General features: G+C 42.2%; 1 protein-coding gene across 5 annotated transcripts in view; it reads left to right on the top strand.

Moving 5' to 3' along the window:
* Window positions 1-21,019, top strand: part of DEAF1 (DEAF1 transcription factor) — a 25,379-nt gene extending 4,360 nt beyond the window's left edge. For 2 of the 5 annotated variants that reach the window (XM_048064907.2, XM_013198368.3), the window contains exons 5-13: window positions 295-434; window positions 743-808; window positions 1,675-1,801; window positions 3,586-3,714; window positions 4,497-4,625; window positions 9,133-9,383; window positions 16,652-16,717; window positions 18,629-18,718; window positions 20,340-21,019. In XM_048064907.2, the coding sequence (XP_047920864.2) occupies window positions 295-434; window positions 743-808; window positions 1,675-1,801; window positions 3,586-3,714; window positions 4,497-4,625; window positions 9,133-9,383; window positions 16,652-16,717; window positions 18,629-18,718; window positions 20,340-20,444 (1,103 nt within the window). In that variant the 3' untranslated portion in view covers window positions 20,445-21,019. The other 3 variants (XR_007163692.2, XM_048064905.2, XM_013198369.3) reach the window with 3 other exon arrangements.

Here is a 21,019-nt window from a genome sequence, read left to right as displayed (position 1 = left end):
ATTCATGATGGTTATCCAAGAAGGACTTATCCTTCTTGTGGATGAGTAGTTTTTTCTAGCCTGTTTCAATATTGGTGAAGCACAAAGTTGGAACTCACGCGATCATTGTCACAGCCAGGATAGTAAATGGGCACGGTTATCCTAGAACGATGAGAAACAGCAGATGGGCATAGTTGGTAGTTACTGTAGGTTAGCTGCTGTTTTGTCCAGCAATTTTGGTATTTGCTTCTTTACGAAAAGAGCAGAATAATCCTTGACCTTTACTAACATTTTTTTTCTTTTAATTTAATTCAGGAGGCCGTGGCAGGTGCATTAAGCAAGGGGACAACTGGTACAGCCCCACTGAATTTGAAGCTATGGCAGGACGAGCCAGCAGCAAAGACTGGAAGAGGAGCATCCGCTATGCTGGGAGACCGTTGCAGTGCCTTATTCACGTAAGGTTAAATTTGTTTCCTCCTTTCTGCTGGAAGGGGCAGGGAGATTTGGGACTGAGTCTGTCAGGCACAGCAGTCCAAGCTTTGCATGGTACCTCTGCAGAGTTGTGTGATGGTGTTGTGGGGTGATTCAGAAGCAACGTGTTGATTTGGTTGAGGGGAGATGGCCTTTTTTTTTTTATTGTTTAGGGCCCATAGGGGGAAACGGTTATGTCTCTCCGGGAGCTGCCTGGCTCTTCAAGCAAAGTACAGGCATGCTCTCACTGGTTTTGGTGACTGATGCTGAATTTGTAATCTTCCAATTTCAGGATGGGATTTTAAATCCTCACGCTGCCTCTTGTACTTGTGCTGCCTGCTGTGATGACATGACTCTGGTGAGTTGTAGGTTTTATATCCATTAGTTTAAAAACAATTCATCAATCAAGCTGCCACAGCCATCTGTGAGCAGGTCATGAGTGGCCCAGAAACACTGACAAGTACTGTGGTCACAGCAAGCTTTGTCCATGCTTCATACAGATACAAGACAGGGAACTGCTAGTGCTGTTGCAGCAGCCTCTGATGTTCATATCTGCCCCTCACTTTAACCGGGTAATAGTTGTTGCTGGTTTTCTCTCTTTTTTTTCTTTTTTTTTTTCCTAAGTAATATATTTATGTAAAATGCCTTTGCGGGGATGTCAAAGCTATTAGTGTTTTCCGACTTAAATTCCACAATTATTTGAGCTGGAAAAAAATGTTTTTATGAGGAAGTAGTGTAATACTCCATGTTAGATCCGTATTTTCCTATTAAACTGCTTGCTTTTTTTAAAAAATTACGCTAAAGTCATGAAAGCACAATCATTTAGCTTTACCTGAAGTACTGTTTTGTACTTTTTTGGTGTGAATTGAATCATTTGCTCGTTGTCTAGACCTGCTTCCTGTGTTCCTCTCACTCTTGTTCCCTTTCCTTCCACCACTGTGGATAGCCCAGTTTTGCTCCTTATGTAATGGTGGGAAGAGGCTGAATCTGTGCCTCTTCAGCTGAGTGGAGCTAAATGCAACTTTTTATTCACAGAGGTTTTTTTTACTTTGGAGCTACTGCCATAGAAGTTTTTTGGTCACTTGTTGCAAACCATGTATCTTCCATGGGAATATGTACTGCATGACCTTAGCTGCATCTGGAGAGATTGGAGTAAACCCCTAGTCCCCAAAGAAATGCCTTAGCTAATGTCCTTTCCTCTTTCTTTTTTTTTTTTTTTCACAGAGTGGCCCCGTACGACTATTTGTACCATACAAACGGCGAAAAAAAGATAGTGAAATGTCTGCAAATACTGTGAAGAAGGAATCCTCCAAAAATATCACTCTGCTTCCTGCCACAGCTGCTACTACATGTAGGTTTTTTCTTGTGGTAAAAATTGCTTTCCTTCTTTGAAGAACTGCCAGACTAGATATTTTGTGTCTTATCAGTAGCCCCATGAAATTATCCAGCTGAGAAAAATCATCTTATTTTTTGGCACTACTTCCTTATCATTGGGTAGTTTTATTGGCTCTTTTTCTTTAGCCAGTATCCCTTCACCTTTTCTAGAAACTAAAGCAGTGTCTTAGTTTTAAGCATGTTAATATCCTTTTCCAGTGAGCAGTAGGCTTCATATTTTGTTCTGAGACAGGCCTGGATGATGTTTTCCCCCCTCTACCTGCTCTCGCCCTGGCAGTGCAGGGGTAGTTGTGGAGTCCTGGCCTTGATCCACAGTTTGCTTTAGGTACGCTTTTCACAAATGACATATGAGAAATTTCCTGATGTTGAGGTTAGGTTGAGGGGAAGGCTGTCTCTTTTCTGCTCTGCAGGAAATCCCCATTCTGTCTCCTGAGCTTGGGTTTTGTCCTTTAGTAGCCGGTGAGGGCTATGTAATAAGATTTGTGCTATTTCTTGAAATGCGTAGAAAAGTAGGCTCTAAGCAACTGTAATGAAATCCACAGCCTGAAAGTCGCTAATGAAGGAGGCAGAAGGTGACACTTTCATCTGCAAATTCCTCTCAAACAATCAGGACACGCTTTGTTACTTAATGTTTTTGGTTGTCAAACCATCTGTATGAGAACAGAAATTAATTTGCAAGCTAGTCCAGCTCACACGTTCCCTGTCACATTCATGTGTCCTCCTGCTCTCATCACACTAGCATCATCTGGACGGTAACATTACAAAGTGAATTGAGGAGGAAGCTACAGAAATATTAAAAAGAACTGAGCAGGCCAAAAGCAAGATTAGATTACTGGAAACAGCAGGGAGAGAAATACATAAAGATTCTGTAGAGGTTTTTTTTTTTTTTTTCCATCCCCCCAAACAGCTTTAATCTATATTGGTTCATTAATGTCAGCTGCTGGGAGGTTGCATGTTTGCTCATGTTAGCACTTGGAGAGAGCAGGACTGTTTATTTTGGTAGCAGCCACATCTTTCACCAGGAATGAAACTGTAGCCTCGATGTCTTATAACTGAATTGTTTGTAAAAACATCCTTCAAACTGAGCAGTGTTTCACAGAATCAGACCATTACCAATTAGTGTTGCTGGATTAATCCTGTTTAAAAAAGGTTTTAAACATTTTAGAGCTGCACTGGTATGTTCATCCGAGTGTATTTTGTGACATGTTCCTTGCATTGGCCAAGCAGATTGTATCACTCCGTGCAGAAAGACAATTAAACTTGTTCACCAAACTCTCATAGAATTAGTTGTAATCCACAGTTGGTGTTTTAAATCTATTTTTAAGTAGTAAGAACCACTCTGGCTAAAGCTCTATGATAAATTAGGACCAGCCAGAAACTAATGAGTTTTGTGGCAACACTGGATTTTTTAAGTAGGTGTCAAATTATTATTCACGTAATCATTGTAAAGGTGGTGATTTGGGAGGAATTACTTTGTAAGTGCACATTCTGCCCTCATACACCCAGAGAATAAACAGAGGCTTGCAGGAGGCCAGCAATACCTTCACAAGTTGAGCAGGGCTTTTCTTCCCATTTCTAGTTTTAATGGTTATAGATGTGATCCAAACTCGGCTATCACAGGCTGTTGACTGGTCTGTGAGTTCTGTGACTTTGGATGATTCAGAACAGGGATCTCAACAGCTAGACAACCAAGGCCTGAGCACTGATTGTTAATTATGAAAGTACTTCTACCATTTCCAGTCACCGTGACTCCTTCTGGACAGATCACTACCTCCGGTGCTCTGACCTTTGACCGCACATCGACAGTGGAAGCCACAGCAATTATCTCAGAAAGTCCATCCCAGGGTGATGTTTTCACAGGAGCCACTGGTAAGGGTTCAGGTGTATGTCTGCTCGCCATCCATAAGAAGCAGAAAAAAAGGGTTTGGACATCCCGTTCCTGTAGCAAGAAGCATTTTGTATGCTGCATGAAGGATTTATTTTTAAAGAACATACACAGAGGCTATACATAACCTTCTGTTCTTTCTTTGAAATGATTTTAACAGCTTGAAATCTTTGATCAGTTTCACAAAAGGTGTTTAAATGTTTTGTCCAGATGCTGCAGCTGCTAGTGTACACCTCTGCTGGTTTCTTTCGTTTTATGGTCATCTCTGTCATTTTTTCTTCGCTCCTTGTTTGTCCTAAAATACTGCCAAAAATAGCTGAGCATTTAAACTAAGTGAAAAGTGCTGAATAAATGCTGAAAAATGCCAGAATAAAACAAAGAAAACATAAACGTGTAACATAAATTTCAGTTCTTTCAGTTTAATTCTTATATGGGGTTGTGAGTACTGCTGGAGCAGCTGAGGGAACTAACCTACTCTGAGAACAATAGTTTGGAGTCCTTTGGTCAATGTAAATACCAAGGTGTGTGAGAAGGAAACTGGCAGTAATTTTTACAGAAGCCTTTAAAAGTGAGCACAGAGAGAGATGAAGTCAGGGCAAGGCTGCCTTGCTTGGTAGCTATGTAAAATCACTCTGTTGTTTCTCATTTGCAACCCTTAGAATTATCATACAGCATAGGAACTTTAAAAAAAAGAGGTAAAAGAAGCACAAGAAATGTCTGAAATCTCTGTTATACGATGATTTATGATGATGTTGTTCTTCTGCAGTTCAAGATACCAATGTTCAGCAGCCTTGCCGGGTCAATCACCCAGAACCTCACTATCCAAGTTACCAGGACAACTGTCAGATTTCACCTTTTCCTGAAGCTGCGCTGCCAACATCTCATCCCAAAATTGGTATGTTTTACATCTGTAATGTAAGACACGGTTAACAGTGCTTGAATTTATGTTGTGATCTTCTTTCCCACCGGAGGTAAAGGTTGAAGCAGAAAAATAAACTTAGTTGTGTTATTTTTTTTTCTTAAGATTTTTGCAGTTATTAAAATTTGGATAAACAGATTTTTTTTCCATACTTCAGGAAAGTTTTTTGCTTTGTTATTGAGAACTTTGATTTGTTGTTTTTTAACAGAGTGGTTTCCTGGGATCTTGCTTCCAAAATCATCTTTGCAGCCCCCTGACTTTCATAAGGCTTTTGCTTCAAAGTTTCTGTCACCACTTGGATGCTGTGGATAGATATTTATTTATTTAACCTTTGATCCAAGGAAACCATCTCTCCTTGCTGAGATTTAAAATTATATCGTAGAAGCTTTTCTAAAAATTGCGACATCTCTTTATGAATCCACTAATGCTAGATGCAGTTTTGAGCAGGTTTGGTGTGCTGCTCTCACATCCCAGGTCAGTTTTCCGTCCGTTAACACTGACATTTGTGCTGGGATGATAGATGCTGGTTAATAAGTGCCAGTGAGGGTCTGCCCTGCTGTGGTCAAATAGGATTCTGGATGAAAAAAAAAGAAAAATGACATACAAATCAGCCCTGTTTGGTAGGACAGGTTACCTTGATTATCAGGTATCTCTTCGAGTATAATTATATTACATAAACTTAATGACTTTTCTTTTGTAGAGTTGACCTATGAATTAAGTGAACTACAATGCTGTTTTAGTGTTGCATGTACTGATAGAAACCATAAGTGTTGAAGAAACTGGAATTGCAAACTTGGAGTGTTGTTCTTGTTTTATGTGTTTTAACTGAGCTTAAGGAAGACATACAGCAGGGAACAGTCTGCCCTTCTCCTCCTCTAATTTCTTTGGTTCTGTAAAGTTACTTTGGTACTTACTGATATCACTGATGTGAAGATGCAAGACAGGCAGGTTTGGATTCCCACTGAAGTTGTCAGGTATCAAAAAGATGTCACATAAATGTAGTATTCATTTGTGCAGTTGTGAAGTCTTTCTCTTTTAAAGCACATGCTCTCCTTTCAAGTTGACCTTTTATTTACTTATTCAGAGCAGCACAGTGCATTCCTGCTCTGTCCAGAATGAAATATTGTTGGTTTTGAGTCTTAGTCAGATCTTGATGTTATTAATTAAACATTGATTTTCTTTTCACCAGTGAAGCAAAGATCATCACTTTTTCTTGGCAGATATAACTATGCTAAAATGAGGAATCGGAAGTAATTCCTGTTAGATAAGTTATCAAATGCCAGGCTGTGATAAATACTGTTCTGGAAATATAGCAGTGGAAAAGGTTGTTCTGCAAACAGTTGCTGATAAAAGACTGATTTATCTTTTACTCATACCTGAGTGCAAATAGTTCTATACCAGTCACGCGTGAATGGAGTGAAATTGCTATTTTAATTAAGGGCTGTTGTGTGTAAAACATCAGTTTATCTGTATGATAAACTTGCCATGATGTCCAAAAAGGTTGTACATCTAACAGAGTGACCTGCAGTACGATGGTTTTGGAGGCTTGTTCTCTCTCTCCATATCCATGCTGGAGTCTTTCAGCTTTTGCTGCTTGTGTGAAAAACTGCTAGGTATGAATTGAAAAGGATTAAAGTATTAGTATACTGAAATTAGTCGCTCTCTTGGAACATATTCCCCGTTAATTCAGCCTTGCAAGAAGTCTCGTGTGTCTACAGATACCTTACTAAGCAGAGGTTCACTGTGGGTGGAATTGCAGCCTGGTTGCCCCGTTGCTGTTCAGGACAATACTTACACTGATTTTTTTTTCAGGACAGTATTCACATTTGAATTTTAAGTATCATTTCAAGTGCAGTCACAAATATTTTTTTCTTGAATGGGGGTTCTGTTGTTCTGAGGTTTTAAATTGGTTGTGCAGCCTGCTGTTCTGTGTCCCCATCTCTCAGTGAGAGAGGTTTGAGACTTGTTTCTGCCTTTGTTTTTGCAGCCACCTTAGACACACTGGCCTGACTGGAAAGTCTTATTTGTGACCATCTGTAATGACATCCAAAGCGGATTGTGATAATAGATTGGTGATAAAGTAAATGAGAATAAATTGCCTTTCAGTCGCTTCAGCCTCTACATTTTGTTCAAGAGCTTCCTGCTTACTAAATTTCTTAAGTCTGGTTTCAAGGAAGAGAATCAGGCTCCAATAATTTTCCATTTTATTGAAACCAATTGTCAGCACCTATCAGTGGCAGCTCTCCTGCCTGCGGCTGTCTCCAGGGCACTCCTTTGCAGACGCTTACAGATACGGCACGGAGGACACTGTCAGTGCATTCTTTATCTTCGGTAACATCAGCAGTGCAGGAGCCTGGAGACAGTCTGCCGAGCAGAGGCGCTAGAGGTGTAAGAGTAATGCTTCCGAAGGAAGGCAGACGCTTGAAGGATGTGAACATGAAATGTTAAATAGCTCACTGCTTCTGGTATTACATTCCCTGCTGTGTTCAACATTTCCCCGTGGGCTATACCATCCATCGGCTGAATGGCCCAGCATTTATCACATGAATGTGTCACTCTTTATTTAAAAATCAAGGAAGCTAATTGACTTTTGGTGTCTGGAATACTAAAAGCTCTTCCCTTGCCAAAGCGGAACTATCCAGGAAGGCATGTAGTTTCTCAGCCTGTACTACATACTGTTTTTTTGTGTGTGCTGGATCATTCTGAAGTTCCTACCTAAATGTATCAAGAAAATTCCTGAAATATACTAGCAGTAGATTTGTGGTTAATAAGAATGCCCAGCCCCAAAGTTAGTGGTGCCTTTCTTTTTTCTACTAAACCATTTAGTGAGGAATTTACAGGCTGGCTGTTGGTAGATGTGAACGTCTTAGACTTAATTTTGTGGCAGATTGTGAGTGTTTATAGCTGGAGTTTAATTTTGAAAAAGTAAGGCCAGTAAAGCCAGATAACATTTTTTTCCTGGAAAGCGAGCTTATGCTGTGTGTTGTTGGGTTCCTAGATCTAAATTTAATTTCCTCGCACTGTGGCCTCCCAATATAGGTGCAAACCTAGTGTGAAAAATAAATGTTTCAGGGACACAGTAACTGCGGATTTTTTTTAAACATTTGCAAACGTAAGGCAGAGACTGATGTTGTTGGTTTTCTAGGACTTTTAATTTTCTAGTGCAGGCTTTGGAAAAGAGGACTGCAGAGCCATGATAATGGAGGGGGTCAGAGGTAAGTTGAAGGAACATGTGGTTAGGTTACCAGGATAGGAGTTTAGATTCATTCTGGTGGCTTCCTACTAAACATATTCAAACTGCAGTTACTGTTAGGGCTATGGGTAAGATAGGAAAAAGTAAAGGCTGCAACACCTCAGTAGTTTTGGGGTATAGTTTTCTTCTTTTGTCTCTTGGAGTATGCTTAGGAGAAGTATTGCTGGGCTTCTTTTATATTTAGCTTCCTGTCTGTGGCATTCTAGATTATACAAGAGTGAAGATCTGTAGTGAGGGTTCTGGAGGAAAGGGCTGTAGACAAGAAATTACTCCTTTCTTGAAAAGTGTCCAACACAGTAAATGTAAGGCAAATGTCAGGGGATGTTTGTGTCTTCAGTTCAAGCTTCCATCTGGACTGTATACGTTTGCTCTCACCTTTGGCATTTGGCAAGAAGAGGTTTGGGAGCTGCAATGAGCGTTGCTATTTGGAAGACGGAGGATATTTGAAGCCGATATAGGTGGCTTTGAATACCTTTTATTAAAATTCTAGGTGTTTCAGTGTGGTATGATTATTTTTAGGCCCGTAGTTTGTTTCATGGGTAAGAGCCACGATTAAAGGGTCCAAAGACATTGCAATGGCTGAGGGTATTTTAAAGGCCTCCTAAATGGTGGTTTTAGAAAGTGCACGTTTATGTCATACACATAATTTTGAAGTGATGGCAAATGTCTTGTTTTTATTGCAGTCGTGAGACAGGTTTATGTTATGATCAGAGTTCAGGAAGTGTTAGGGGACTGTGGTGTGGATCGGTGCCTGGTTTTTGTCATTTTCCAACCTGAGGATTGACATCTGTACAGCGACGTAAGAATATTGCAGAAAAGTCGTCTGGAGCCCTGGTGTTTTGGGTCACTTAACTATGAATTCTAACCTTATGTAGTGATAGTTAAGGGCAACATAGTGGAACATTGTGGTGATAGTGACAGAGGAGTCCCTGGGAACGTTGCTTGCTTTGCTTAATTGGTCTTCTCTGCAGCAGTGCTAGAAGGCGTTAATTCCTGCTCAGAGTACATGCTCTTCTGTTCTCTAGGTTTGATACTGCCCCAAGGGCTAACTCTGCACAGCTCTGATTCTGTGCACTTTGAGTCACAGAAGGTAAGTCTGTTTAGCTGAAACTTAGTTGGATTGGAAATTTTGGTAGACCTTGTTAACAATTCCAAAAAAAAACAAAAAACACTTCATGGTAATGCAGTGCCCTAACTCTCTCGATTTTATTTTTCTTTCTTTATGTTCAGTGTTGACCCCAATCCCTGCTCTCTCAGTGCCCCCCTCAACCCCCACGAAAGCCATCTCGCCATCAGTGGTGAATGGGCTGGAAGTGACCGAGCAACGAAGCTGGTTGTACTTGGAGGAGATGGTCAATTCCCTGCTCAACACTGCCCAGCAACTGAAGTCTCTCATCGAACAGGCCAAGCAGGCCAGCTCCTCCTTCCGCGAGGCTGCTGTCACACAAGCGAAAATTCAAGCTGATGTGGAGAGGAAAGAGGTAATTACGCCAGGGGAGGTGAGATGACTCAGCCAAGGACATCTTTTTGGCTGAGCGGTGAACAGAGTAGTACCCCGCTGTTTTCACTGGCTATAACTGTGGCAGCCCTTAGAAAATGTCTCTAGATGTCTTGAGAGCAGTAGATAAAACTAAGTTATTTATATGACGGAGAAAGGAATAGAGTGCTTTGGGATTCCAACAGCTCTGGGTAGCAGTAATATAAAGTGTTTTTTGTTACAAGTCCTGAGCTCTCCCATCAGGCGTCCATAAATTTACAAGGCACTGATACTGAATTACCATGAGTCCTGGTATCGGAAAGATCATGAGCGTTCAGCCATGCGATGACTGCTTTCGTTCTGTCAAGTGAGCGAGGCTATCAAAGGGGCTTTTGATGGCCTGAAGAGACAGAGAGATAATAAAAACAGCAAGCTGTAGAGTTTATGGGGAAGATAACCAGCAAAATTTAGAGGTGTCTTGCTGAGCACTGTGCAAGCAAAGCTGAACTCTGTTGTGTCCTGTGATAAGAACGCAAGGCCAGCTGGCATTACAAGAGTATTGGCTTATACCCAGTGGCCCCTTTCTCCTCTGTAGGGGATTATCTACAAGGACTGCCCTGTTTTCCCTGCTTTTCTTCTCTTTAATTAATGCATGGTAGGGACCCTGGATTCTTCTGAACACCAGCACATGCATGCACCCTGAATCCGGCTCCATGCACTGCTGAATGCATTCCCCTTCTCTCACAAATCCACAGCTGCTGGTGTGGACTTGAGGGAGAGAGGTGGGGGGCAATGTACCGTGAAACTCATGTCGTTGTCGGTGTCTGAACCGGTAGCACCACGCTGTTTGCTCTTGCTATCGGCGTTATTGCTAACGTCAGCTTTCCACTGAATTCATAGGCATGAGTGTGCAGCAAGAGGCCTTGAAGAAATGTGTGTGGGAAGATTTTGCTGAGAACCCCTATGACAGTCCTTGCAGCATCTTTGATGTTCTTTGCCACGTTGTCTCTGCTAAACTCTTCTGTACGCTGCATCCTTGATGTGCAGGTGTGTGATACGTTGAGAGTCTTAATTCTCCCCTGCCTTCTGCCTCGGCAGAATGGGTATTCATGCTGCTGTCCAGTTTTGGGCTTTCTGCTGCTAAAAACTGTGTAGAGCATGGGATAGCAAAAAATTGGAAGCTTTGACAGTTTACAAATGAACATCTTACTTTGTTTAACTCCGCCCTTTGCTCTTTTTCCAGTTTACATTCTGTCTTCCCTTCTGTTTATCCTTACAGTGGTTTCTGGAACCACTGTTTCAAAGTCCATTCCTCCCACCCTCTGATCCAAATCCAGCTCACTTCAGTGTATGCCTAATTTCTTCTTGCCCCAGGAATGGGAGTTAAATTCACTCCTGTCTATTGATCTCCAAGTGCTGACTTTACACGGCAAGGATGAAGACGTGTTTGTTTCCAGAGGAATTTCTTTTGCCAGTAATTACTGAATCCCTAATTATTCAATTTGTGGGTCTTATCATTCTTGTTTTGTAAGGGGTTCCCCAAGAGTTTTGTATTTTGATAAAAACACTTGGTCATGTTGGTATTTTTTTAAATATGCAAATAGTAATTCTCAAGCTTGCTGCTGTGTGCCAGCACCTGGAACCATCTGGACAATATTCTGAGCTCCTTCTAGCGAATTCCACTTTTGGAAAAATTCCATGTTTCTGGGTACAGGGCTGGCATCGGAAGTAGTTACAATAAATACTAAATAACAAGCTGTCTGCTTTTGTGTTGGTCAGAGGTGTTTCTCCATTTTCCTGAATGTTTCCCTGGTTGTAACACAAGTCTCTTTCCCTTTTTGTCTCTGGTCAAACCGTTTCTTTTGGCAATTAAGATATACCAGAGGGTGAAAGAGGTGTCATCCTCCCTTGTGTGTTGCTGATTTTTGCTGGACCCAAAGAGAGAGGAACTATATCAGTATTTTGTGCTCGTTACGGTGACAAAACTTCCAAGGGCTAAGAGACAGGAAACCTTCTTGCTACATCCTCCATTTGCATTAGCAGAGGCAGCGAATGCAGTGGTGTGGCTTGTTCCCTGCCGGAGTGCTGCCAGTGTGCAGAGTTTCTGTGTGGCAGTATGTTCCTGCGTATTTAGAAATGAAAGACTCTGATTATATCAGACCTGCAGAGCAAAGGCAGTACAACAGATTAAATTATAATAAAGCTATAGACTTAGCTCTTCCTGGAAAAGTGACTGAATACATAGCAGGATTAAAGAAATCTGTTAGCAGGAGCAGGCTCCTTCCCGGCTGGCTACACAAGCTTCAATGCCATGCCTGTAAATAACAACGTGTCTTGAGTTTTCACAGCAGTGCAGAGCCTTCAGCCTCCTGGCTCTTGCAAATGTTGAGCTCAAGCACTTTCAGTCTTGTAGCTGTCCACGCCCCTGACCGTATCCTCCTGTCATCCCTGCTAAAGAGGGAGATAGCCTCTACCTTCTGGCAGAAGAGCAAGACAGAGAGCTTGGGACAGCACTGTCTTTACTGCCCTTCAGAGAAAGTCTGAAGTGGCCCGCAGTTTGAGCAGAGTAGAGAAGTAGCAAGAACAGCAGACATATCTGAAAGCTAGCTTGTGTGCCAGTTTCTCTTCCTAGAGAACAATAAGAAGCATTGAAAGTTTTAATCACTTATAATATACCTTGTTGTATATTGCATGTCAGTTATTCTATTGTGTTTACTTATTATACTTACTATTTAATGGCCTTCGGAGTTCATTAAACACCATAAATGAGCCAGTCTGCTCCTGTACAGCAGCAGTTTGGTTGATTTGGCTTTAAATACCAGAAGCTGTACTCTCTAATAAGCAGTGTTCAGTGCTTGTGCAATTTGCACAGCTCTGACATGTGAAAGGTAGGCTTTTTCTGCAAGTTTTTGTAGAGCAGGGGAGACATTTGTGCTGCCTTTACATTGTTATCTGTGAAGTCAAAGAGCAGACATTGCTGTATCATTCTGGTCCCACTTGGTAACTGTATTATCCAGGACTGCTCAGTGGAGTCTTAGGAATACATTATTCCCCTCGTCCACATGATTTTAAGGGTGGAAATGCCAACATCAGAGAGGAATTGTGGCAGGAAGAGGATTTGCTAAAAGTAGCAAATAAAAACCATAAAAATGATAAGTGTGGCATAAATTAGAAGCATCTCCAGTCACATTTCTTTCTTAAGATGGCATGTCTAATCTGAATTTTGTGGAAGGACCAGATCCTTAATTGCATTTCCAAATACATGGTGATACCCAGGTGCAGAGTCCTCAAAAGCAACGGGGGGCTGGATTGGGAAGTGCTGAGTCAGGCTGTACAGCAGTGGAATAGAAATGCCTGTCTTTATATATAATTAGAAAAAAAATATATATAAAAAAACCACTTGCCTTCCATTCTTCTCTTATATCTGACATGAGATTTTTCACTTTGGCTCTCTACTAGAATAATTTCACTTTTTTTTTTTTTTTTTTTTTTGTGCCAGGGTCTTGTGATGTCCTTAGCCGTTCTGAGGGAATTGTAGGTCACAACTCCCAACTGCTGGAGCTAAAGGCTTCACCAGCATAGTTTTGCTTGCACAAAATTTGGAACTTGGAAGCCCTCACATGCACTCTGTTGCTATCTTTGCCCTTTTTAGTTTCTGTACATTTGTTTAAGGGTCACGTTTTGCTGCACAAATTACAAGACTGAAGATCGCTTCCAAATTTTGTTTCTATCTTTGCCACAAGTTATTTAGATGCTCTTGGGCAGGTCCTTGGGCTCTCTGGGCCTTAGAGCCTTCTCTTTTAAACAAGGATAACACTTGTTCCACAGAGGGCCTGCACACCAGTTTGCAAAGGCTCTCTGGATAAAAGGCTTTGTAAAAATGTGCCAGCCATTCAAGTCCTTGAAATAATGAGAATTTGTAAGCCCAAAATCTACAGCTCCAGTGTTTGTGAGAATATTTCTTTTGCAATAATTACTTTTAAAACAGAGTTGTTCCTGGAGTCTAAAGAAGAGGCTGAAAACACCTTTCACCTTGTGTATGCTGTCTGTGACTCTTGATGATGAGAACTCAATTAATAGGCAGAGCCCTCACAGAGTTACTTCCAGTCACAAAGCTGACTCTGTTTAAGAAATTTGGATGGCCATAAGCTTGTGCTTTCTATCTGTAAACAATATGCGCATATGCAGCTGGTGCTCAGCCTGTGTGTGGCCTTGTGTTGGCAGAGACACCAAATACAACTTGCATTTATGTTACCTAGGAGTCTCGGGGAATGGTGTTCTGAAAGAAAAGTAAACCACAAACCATATTAACTTACAAAACGTGTCGTGCTTATTACAAAAAAATGAATATCCATATATTTGTAAGCTATTTTGAATTGCAACATTTTGCATGGGATTCATTAAATAAAACTGCTCTGTCAGAACTTTGCACAGCTGTTCAGAGAGAATTCTCCACTATTGTAATTAAATAGCTTGTAGATAAATATATCAGATCTTTTGGTTTCTGTTGGAATTTTGGCTTTACTGCAACAAGGGCTCTGTGTCTCTTGCAAAAGATATTTGACCACTTGCAGGATTGGCCCAAAAGGAATGGATTAAAGACTACTTTACACAAAGGTCTGTGTGCTTTGGAAATGTAATTTTTTTGAGTGTGCATTAAGCCATCATTTATATCAGATAAACTTTAAAAGGGGGAGAATACACGATCTCTCCAAATTGTGTACCATAAGACACACTGGAAGGTAAAGATATTTAGGAAATGTGTTAAACCGTTTTTCTGTATAAAGTTAAAAAAATCAGTGTTGAAATCTAACAAGTGTTTTAATTGAAATAGGCCTTTTCCTGTAATGCAGTGATGCTTGTGGAACCCTGTTCATTTGAAAACAAGGTGGAAGATTAAATCTGTTAACAGCTGGACCATCTGAATTCATTTTTAGAAAGATTAAAACAATTCAGAGCTAGAGAGTATGAAATTAACCTAAAAAGGGTTGGGCATTTAAGAAAAGTAGTTCTAGTGAGCAAGTAATGGCTTATATCCTCCAAAGCAGCAGAGGAAATGTTTGGGAGTTGGAGCTTATCAGTTTCCTGGAGACGATTTTGTGAGAGATCCGGACGTGTCTGGCTTGATCTCTCTCTTACTGCACCTTTTCCTTCTCTGCAGCTTCTGAATGACGTGCCTTCTTCATACCATAGCTGGGCAGAACCAGAGGGCTCGCTATGGGGATAGATAAGAAGGAGACAGAAGGGGGTTAAATGTGTGGTTTCCATCAGCACGTTTTGGGGACTGAGAGCAGAGCTGAAGGAGCTACCATGGGTCCGACAAGGACAGCGGAGCACCGAACTTCCTCTTGATGTCTTTCTCGTTGGCAGTCTCACTGGAAAACAGAATTGGCCACGTTCGTAGAGAATGTAGTGGACTTTGACAGTAGAAAGGGTTTTAACTCAACTCTGGAGCTGCGGCACATTCTCAGAACTGGAATTCAGCATCTTCAGCCCAAGTGCTGTCTCTGTGCAGGCTGTTGCAGAGGGAGCTGTAGTAACAGGGTTTATTTACGCAGAGGTTTTCAAGCTGCGCTGAAATGCCACCTTACCACACGCTTTGGCATCAGTATTTCCATCAGTATTTCCACTCTCCTCACCAAAAAGAAGTTTAAAAACATGGTGCAGTTTTCCTAGGCCAGTATGCTCAACAAGGGTCATTCGTCTTTCACTGCATAACAGAAAACACATTTTATCCTCTCCTGAAGAATCTGCAGTTTCCTGCCAGCCCAGTTCTCTGCCAAGTCTCTGTGTGTAGGGAACTGGATGGCAGAGAGCAGAGGCTGCAGCACGAAGCATTGAATCCCAACTTCTCCACAGCTGGTGCTCACTGACATTGATGATTCTCTCAAGAATTGAGGTCATTTTCTTCCTGAGACATGGTAGGGTTGATTCTTACACCAGAAGGCACATCTCAAGCTTGCTGGGGTGTTTCCTGTCTTCAGGAGAATGTTATTGACTTGGACACGATTTTGGTTTTCAAATAGTAGTGCTGAAATAGTAATTTTAAAATCTCCATACATGTGATATACACTTCATCCACCCAGTACATGAAGTGCTAGGGATGCTATGCATGTGTACTGTCTTGCTCGTTACCTTAAGCTTGCCTATTTGTCTAACGATGGCAGAAGCAAATCGTACCTCTGTAGTAAACAGTAAGAGGTTTCCCTGCTTCCTCCATCTCCCTAAAGAGTTTTTTAATTTGAACTTGTGTCATGCTAACATGAAGATTTGAAGGTTGTGATTTCACAGGAGAATAAATACTGAGATGTCAGGTCATAGAGACACTCTTAAATTAAGCCTTTAATCTCCTTACATGTTGGGTCATACTCAGTCCTGGATAAACCTGCTTTGCTGGAAGGTAGGGGCTTGGGTTTTTCTTTTTAACTGTACCCAATGAAGTTGAAATCAGGGTTAGCAGGTAATCAAATCGAAGCCAGTTTTGAATTCCTTTGTTTGAGTACTCCTGTCTCTGAGCAGCACTGGCTGTTGAGATAGCAAGACACTAGGTGGGGGAGCAGGTGCTTTTTGGACTTGAACCGTTTTGATGTAAATCTGCAACACACCTGAAGTATGCTTTGAAATTCACCTTCAGAGGACCGCTTAATTGAAAAACTGTCTGAAAGCCCTTTTATTCTTTCATTAAAAGAAAGACAAATGGTTATGGCTGATGCTGTTTCTAATGTCTTGGGTGTGTTAATTTTATCTGTGTTTTTTTTTCCTAATCCAATCCCATGTCTGTTGGGCTCTTCCATTTCTCAAGACTCACCCTTGCCTGTTAGTGGATTAGGATCAATAGACTTGAACCAAAATTTTGCCCAAGAAGATGCACTTGGCCCTATTACCTTGGAATTTTCTTTTTCCTTTGCTAACTTCTCAGTGTCTTATTTGGGTTGCAGTTCCTTGGACACAGTTAAGTCACATGTTTTAAGAACAAGTGCTTGGCTGGATGGAATGCAGTTTTAATAAATGCTGTGCTTCACTGACGGTTTGTCACTGACAGTTGTCATGGGCCGTTTTCGCTCAGGGTTTGTCATCTGACTCCACATAATGGCATAGTGTCCCTCTCTTGTAAGGGAGGAGTGAGGTTCCCCTTGGTCCTCATGGAACTGCAGTTTTGGGCTTGATGGAAACAAGCTCAGTGGCAGGATCCTCTATACAGACCACCCATTTTAACCCCTCTTATCATACTCTGGCTGTGAAATAACAAGTGTGATGTTTTTTTCCTTGCAGCAATATCAGAACCAGTTATTTCAGCAAACAGAAGATGTGGATGGGAAAACAGAAATCATCATCAAGGTAAGCTCTTCATATTTTATGAAGAGTCCTTTGTTCTTTGTCGTGTTGCATTTAAAGATCCAGAGGTGTGTTTTTTTTTTCTTATTGCTGTGGAAATCATGTATTCTGTGGCTGGCCTTGTCTTCTGGCAGAGATCTGAGCTTTCTTTAGTGGGACTGATGCTCTGTTCTAGTAAAGTGAAGCCTTTTGAAGCAAAGTGAACCATTTCCCAAGCCTTCCATGTTATCACAATCCTTTCATGATCATCTGACTAACCTAGTCAATCTGAGTCACCTCTAAGTAATGACAGTGCAGCTCCAACTCAGGTGTGATAGGAAACTTTTTTTCCTTTTTGTCCTGGTTATTAAAGCTGCATGGTCCCCTCCAGCTGTTGGAATGGAAATATGAGCCGTGGTACTTCAGAACCCGTGATATGAGACCTCATAGCTTTGTGTGTCATTCTAGTCTTTTCTAAGATCTGCAGGTACAAGTACACACGCTGCGTATTTTCAGCTTTTCCCAGTACTGTACAAGTAATGAACAGCTTTGATCAAGTATCCCTATGGGACGTATTTCACAAGCTGGAGCAGCTCTAAGCCTCTTTTTGGTAGCCTGACTTTATGGCTGTATCTCAGGAATACAGATATATTTCAGTCAAACCAACTACTGATTGTAGGTACCTTGATAAGGTGTGAGCCAGAGATGTGTTGAACTCGGTGTTAATCAGGGCGCTGATTGTTAGATTGCTTCTGCTCAAGAGAAAAAAGGAGTCGGTGGAACTAAATTCTGCCTGTGTTAAGCACCACGCTGACGATACTTTCACAGCCAAGAAACGCTTCCTCTCATGGCCTCGCACTGCCACTCTGATGTGTTAATGATTGTCAGTAATTTAATGAGTTGGAAACTGAATGCTCTGTGAAGTGCTTATTTTTGTTATAATTCAGTGATATTTCCACCTAAATATACAGGTTATGTTAATTGATGTCACTGATATAAGATTAAAGTGATAGAAACAAAAACAGCCTTTAAAAAACAGGTGTGATTTTTCATCCATCTGTCCTATCTCATCTTCTGGGTTTAAGTCCCGTGCTCCTGTTACAGCCTTTTTAATTTTACTCCTCTGTCTCCTATTTCCCTATTAAGACACTGCTCGTGTACTCATGCAGCTGACTGGCAAAGGAAGTAAGCTTCTTGGGCCCACAGAAGCAGATCCCTTTTCTCTCTCAAAAACAGGCACAGATGAAACTAGAGTGCCATCCTCATCCCTACTCTTGTCCTTCCTCAGACCCTGTCCTCAGAAACATGCAGGACCGTAAAGCTAACAAAGCCACCAGACAGATCTGCCTTTAAAACTTCAAATTTGAGATAAACTCAGAGCTCAGGTATTGATGGCCTGTGTGAAGCCTGTACGCTGCTGTGTGGAGCACACCTGCTGTTGGTGAGACTGACTTGAAGCCTGTAGTAACTTGGCAGTGGCCAATGGATAAACTGCCCCCGTGGAGGGAGGCATCTCCGCTTTGTTGTGGGCAGATTTCCATAATGACTCAGTATCTCACCCATGGTTTTGAAGGGCTTCTTGCCCTCCAGACAGGAAAACAAAGGTACACGTCATTTTCCAAAGTGATCCCTGCTAAAATGGCGAGGAGAGTGGGTCTCTGAAAGCGTGTCCAGAGGCCACCGTGCCTGTTTGTTTGCGTTTGTGTGTCGAGGATATATTGGCAGACAGGGACTAAGGGGGCCGTAATGCCTGCCCCGTGTCTCCACGCTGGTGCCAGGTACGTTCCCAGTTACACGCTGCAGAAGCACTGGGAACAGCTCAGCCCCTCGGTAGCGGTCCTGCATTACATCGTGTTACAGCACCTGTATTTCACTTCAGTGACCTCCCTGTTGTTGTTCTCTCTGACGTGGTCACTTTGCTGTTCATTTTCACAGCAGTCCTGTGTCAACTGTGGTCGTGAGGCAATGAACGAGTGCACAGGATGCCATAAAGTCAACTACTGCTCCACTTTCTGTCAGCGGAAGGTATAAGATTGTTTGTGAGTTGCAGACTGAGTTGTGCAGAGGGGGCCACGGTGACCCTGGGGAAAGCCAGACTGTGCTGCCTGCTGGCACAGAAAGAGGAGCAGGCCGCAGAACGGGTCGTGTCGTGCCAGCAGCCAGCCCACAAGCCTTGCACAGGTCAGCAGCCTGGGTTTCACGCAGCAGCCCCAAACACGCCGTGCCAGCTGGATCGCTGGCAAGGCTGTAGCGCTGGGGCAGGTCTGCGGGTCATGGATCAAACGGGTAGGGAATGGCCCCAAGATTTGCACACACCTTCTTAAAGGGGGTCTAGAAATCTGTGTAAAACCAGAAGTGAGGGTGTGGACACCTCCCTGTGTGAACTATGGGGGTGAGTTAGTTGGGAGGACCTGTACAGCCCTTCCCTGCTGCTTCCTGGTAAGCTGTATTCTCAGTACCTACAGTCCTGCTGTGCCACTGGGGACAGTTCTCTGATCCTTTACATCGCTTGTGAAGCTACAAATGAAAAAAAAAAAGAATTGAGCACACTGAGACAAACTGTAAGATTTTAACGTGGGAGGTAGAAACAGATATGAAGTACAGTGGAGGAAGCTGCTGTGCTTTGTGTTTCCCATCGGTTCCTCACAAAGACCCCTGGCACTTCTTGCTTTAGAGGAAGGGATACTTTTAGTTCAGCCAAGGTTATGGCTCTGAATTCTGTCCAAGTTCACTCTTCATCAACTGAATTGAGTAGATGAAGAATTTTGACTGTTTCCTTTGGCCTGTAACAAAGTATAATGATGGTCAAGTTCTCTGCCTGCATAGTGGAAAGGCTAAAATTTCCAAAGAATGAACAAATGCTTCTTACAGATAAATTACAAAGTCTGCCTGCTGTCTCCTCAGGCGTCTCAAGGACAGCAATTCCACCCTATTGTTCTGTCAGGACAAAATGTACCTGGAAGTGTCACAGAGTAGTCATGTTTTGGTCCCCTTCTTAGGCAGCCTATTGCTTCTCTGTGCCCATGCTGGTGGCCAGTGTTCTGCACTGGAATAGGGTGGGCTGGTTTGAGGCTCTTGCCAGTAACTGAGTCCTTGAAATTCCCCCTGTACTTACGAGCTATGATGTGCAACCTCTGAGTGGAACAAGTTAGATGAGTACTTTGGTTATTTCAGACTAGAAGGTAAAAAAAGAAATCTTGAGAGGTAGTAGGGTGTTACCAGGAATTCTTTTCTTCTCTTACCTTTACTGAACCAAGACCCCTTGTATGGTGCTGCCCTTCAGGAGCGCTATCTTGTATCGAGCCATCTTTCAGGAGAGTGTTTAAAGCAGGGTTCTGACTCTGTTTAAGTAAAATTTCCACAACCTAAAGGACGTTGATGTCCTGAGTTGGTTTTTGGATTGAGAAACCAGCATTCTGCTTAGTTTGTTTCCCCTTCTAGTTTTGACCCAGCATGTGGTTCCTTTCCTGCCTCTGGTTAGTCTTGTGTGGCTGAGCACTAGAGACCTGCTGCATCCCATCTGCATGGGAGAAAGCGCCTCTCAAACAAATACAGCTTCTCTTGGGGCCCAGTGTGCTTTGGCAGGCTGTATGGTTTCCCCGGGCCATTTCTCTTCATGGCCTTTCCGTCTGCTCTTCCCTCGCAGGACTGGAAGGAGCACCAGCACATCTGCGGTGAGTCAACCACAGTGACGGTGCAAACCGACGAGGTGCATGTCACAGACAACGTAATAGAGAAAGTCTCCGTCTGAACAAATCTACCTCATTAACCTTCCATGAACAATGTGGTGCAGCCGGCTGGATCGGCAACCTTATGTGAATTGTCTGTCCTTTACAAACAAACTCATTTCTGAAAGACTTTTTAATACTGTGATAGCATTTGCCTACTCCCGATCCTATTCCAAAACTTTGAGTAATGCAGGAACTGAGAAAACCTGATCTGGAAAAAGCAAACTGCAGCCTACCAGCTGGGAGCCACCTTCAGCTTGAGGACGCTTCGACTTTGCCAGACTGAAACCTCCACTGTGTGGATTACAACATTCTCTTCATCTCTCTTGAGATGGATTTAAAATAATTGCTGCAATGAGATTTGCCAGTATTTTGTTTCCCCTGTGCCTCCCTACCTCTTGTTTAAAAAAAAGGAATGATCCTTCATTTGGTTTATTTAATTGCCTTGAAAAAGTACGAACTCTTAATTTGCCTTTGAAAGGACTTTTTTTTTCCCCTGTGTTCCCTCTGCGCTGGGCAAATTTGGAACACATTGGAGCTTCTGCACTTGAATACAAGTGAAAAATAACATGTTGTTAAATAAAATGCAATGAAAGCA

The sequence above is a fragment of the Anser cygnoides genome, chromosome 5 (assembly GCF_040182565.1).
Source record: "Anser cygnoides isolate HZ-2024a breed goose chromosome 5, Taihu_goose_T2T_genome, whole genome shotgun sequence".
NCBI lineage: Eukaryota > Metazoa > Chordata > Aves > Anseriformes > Anatidae > Anser > Anser cygnoides.
This window is presented reverse-complemented; position numbering and strand designations above follow the sequence as displayed.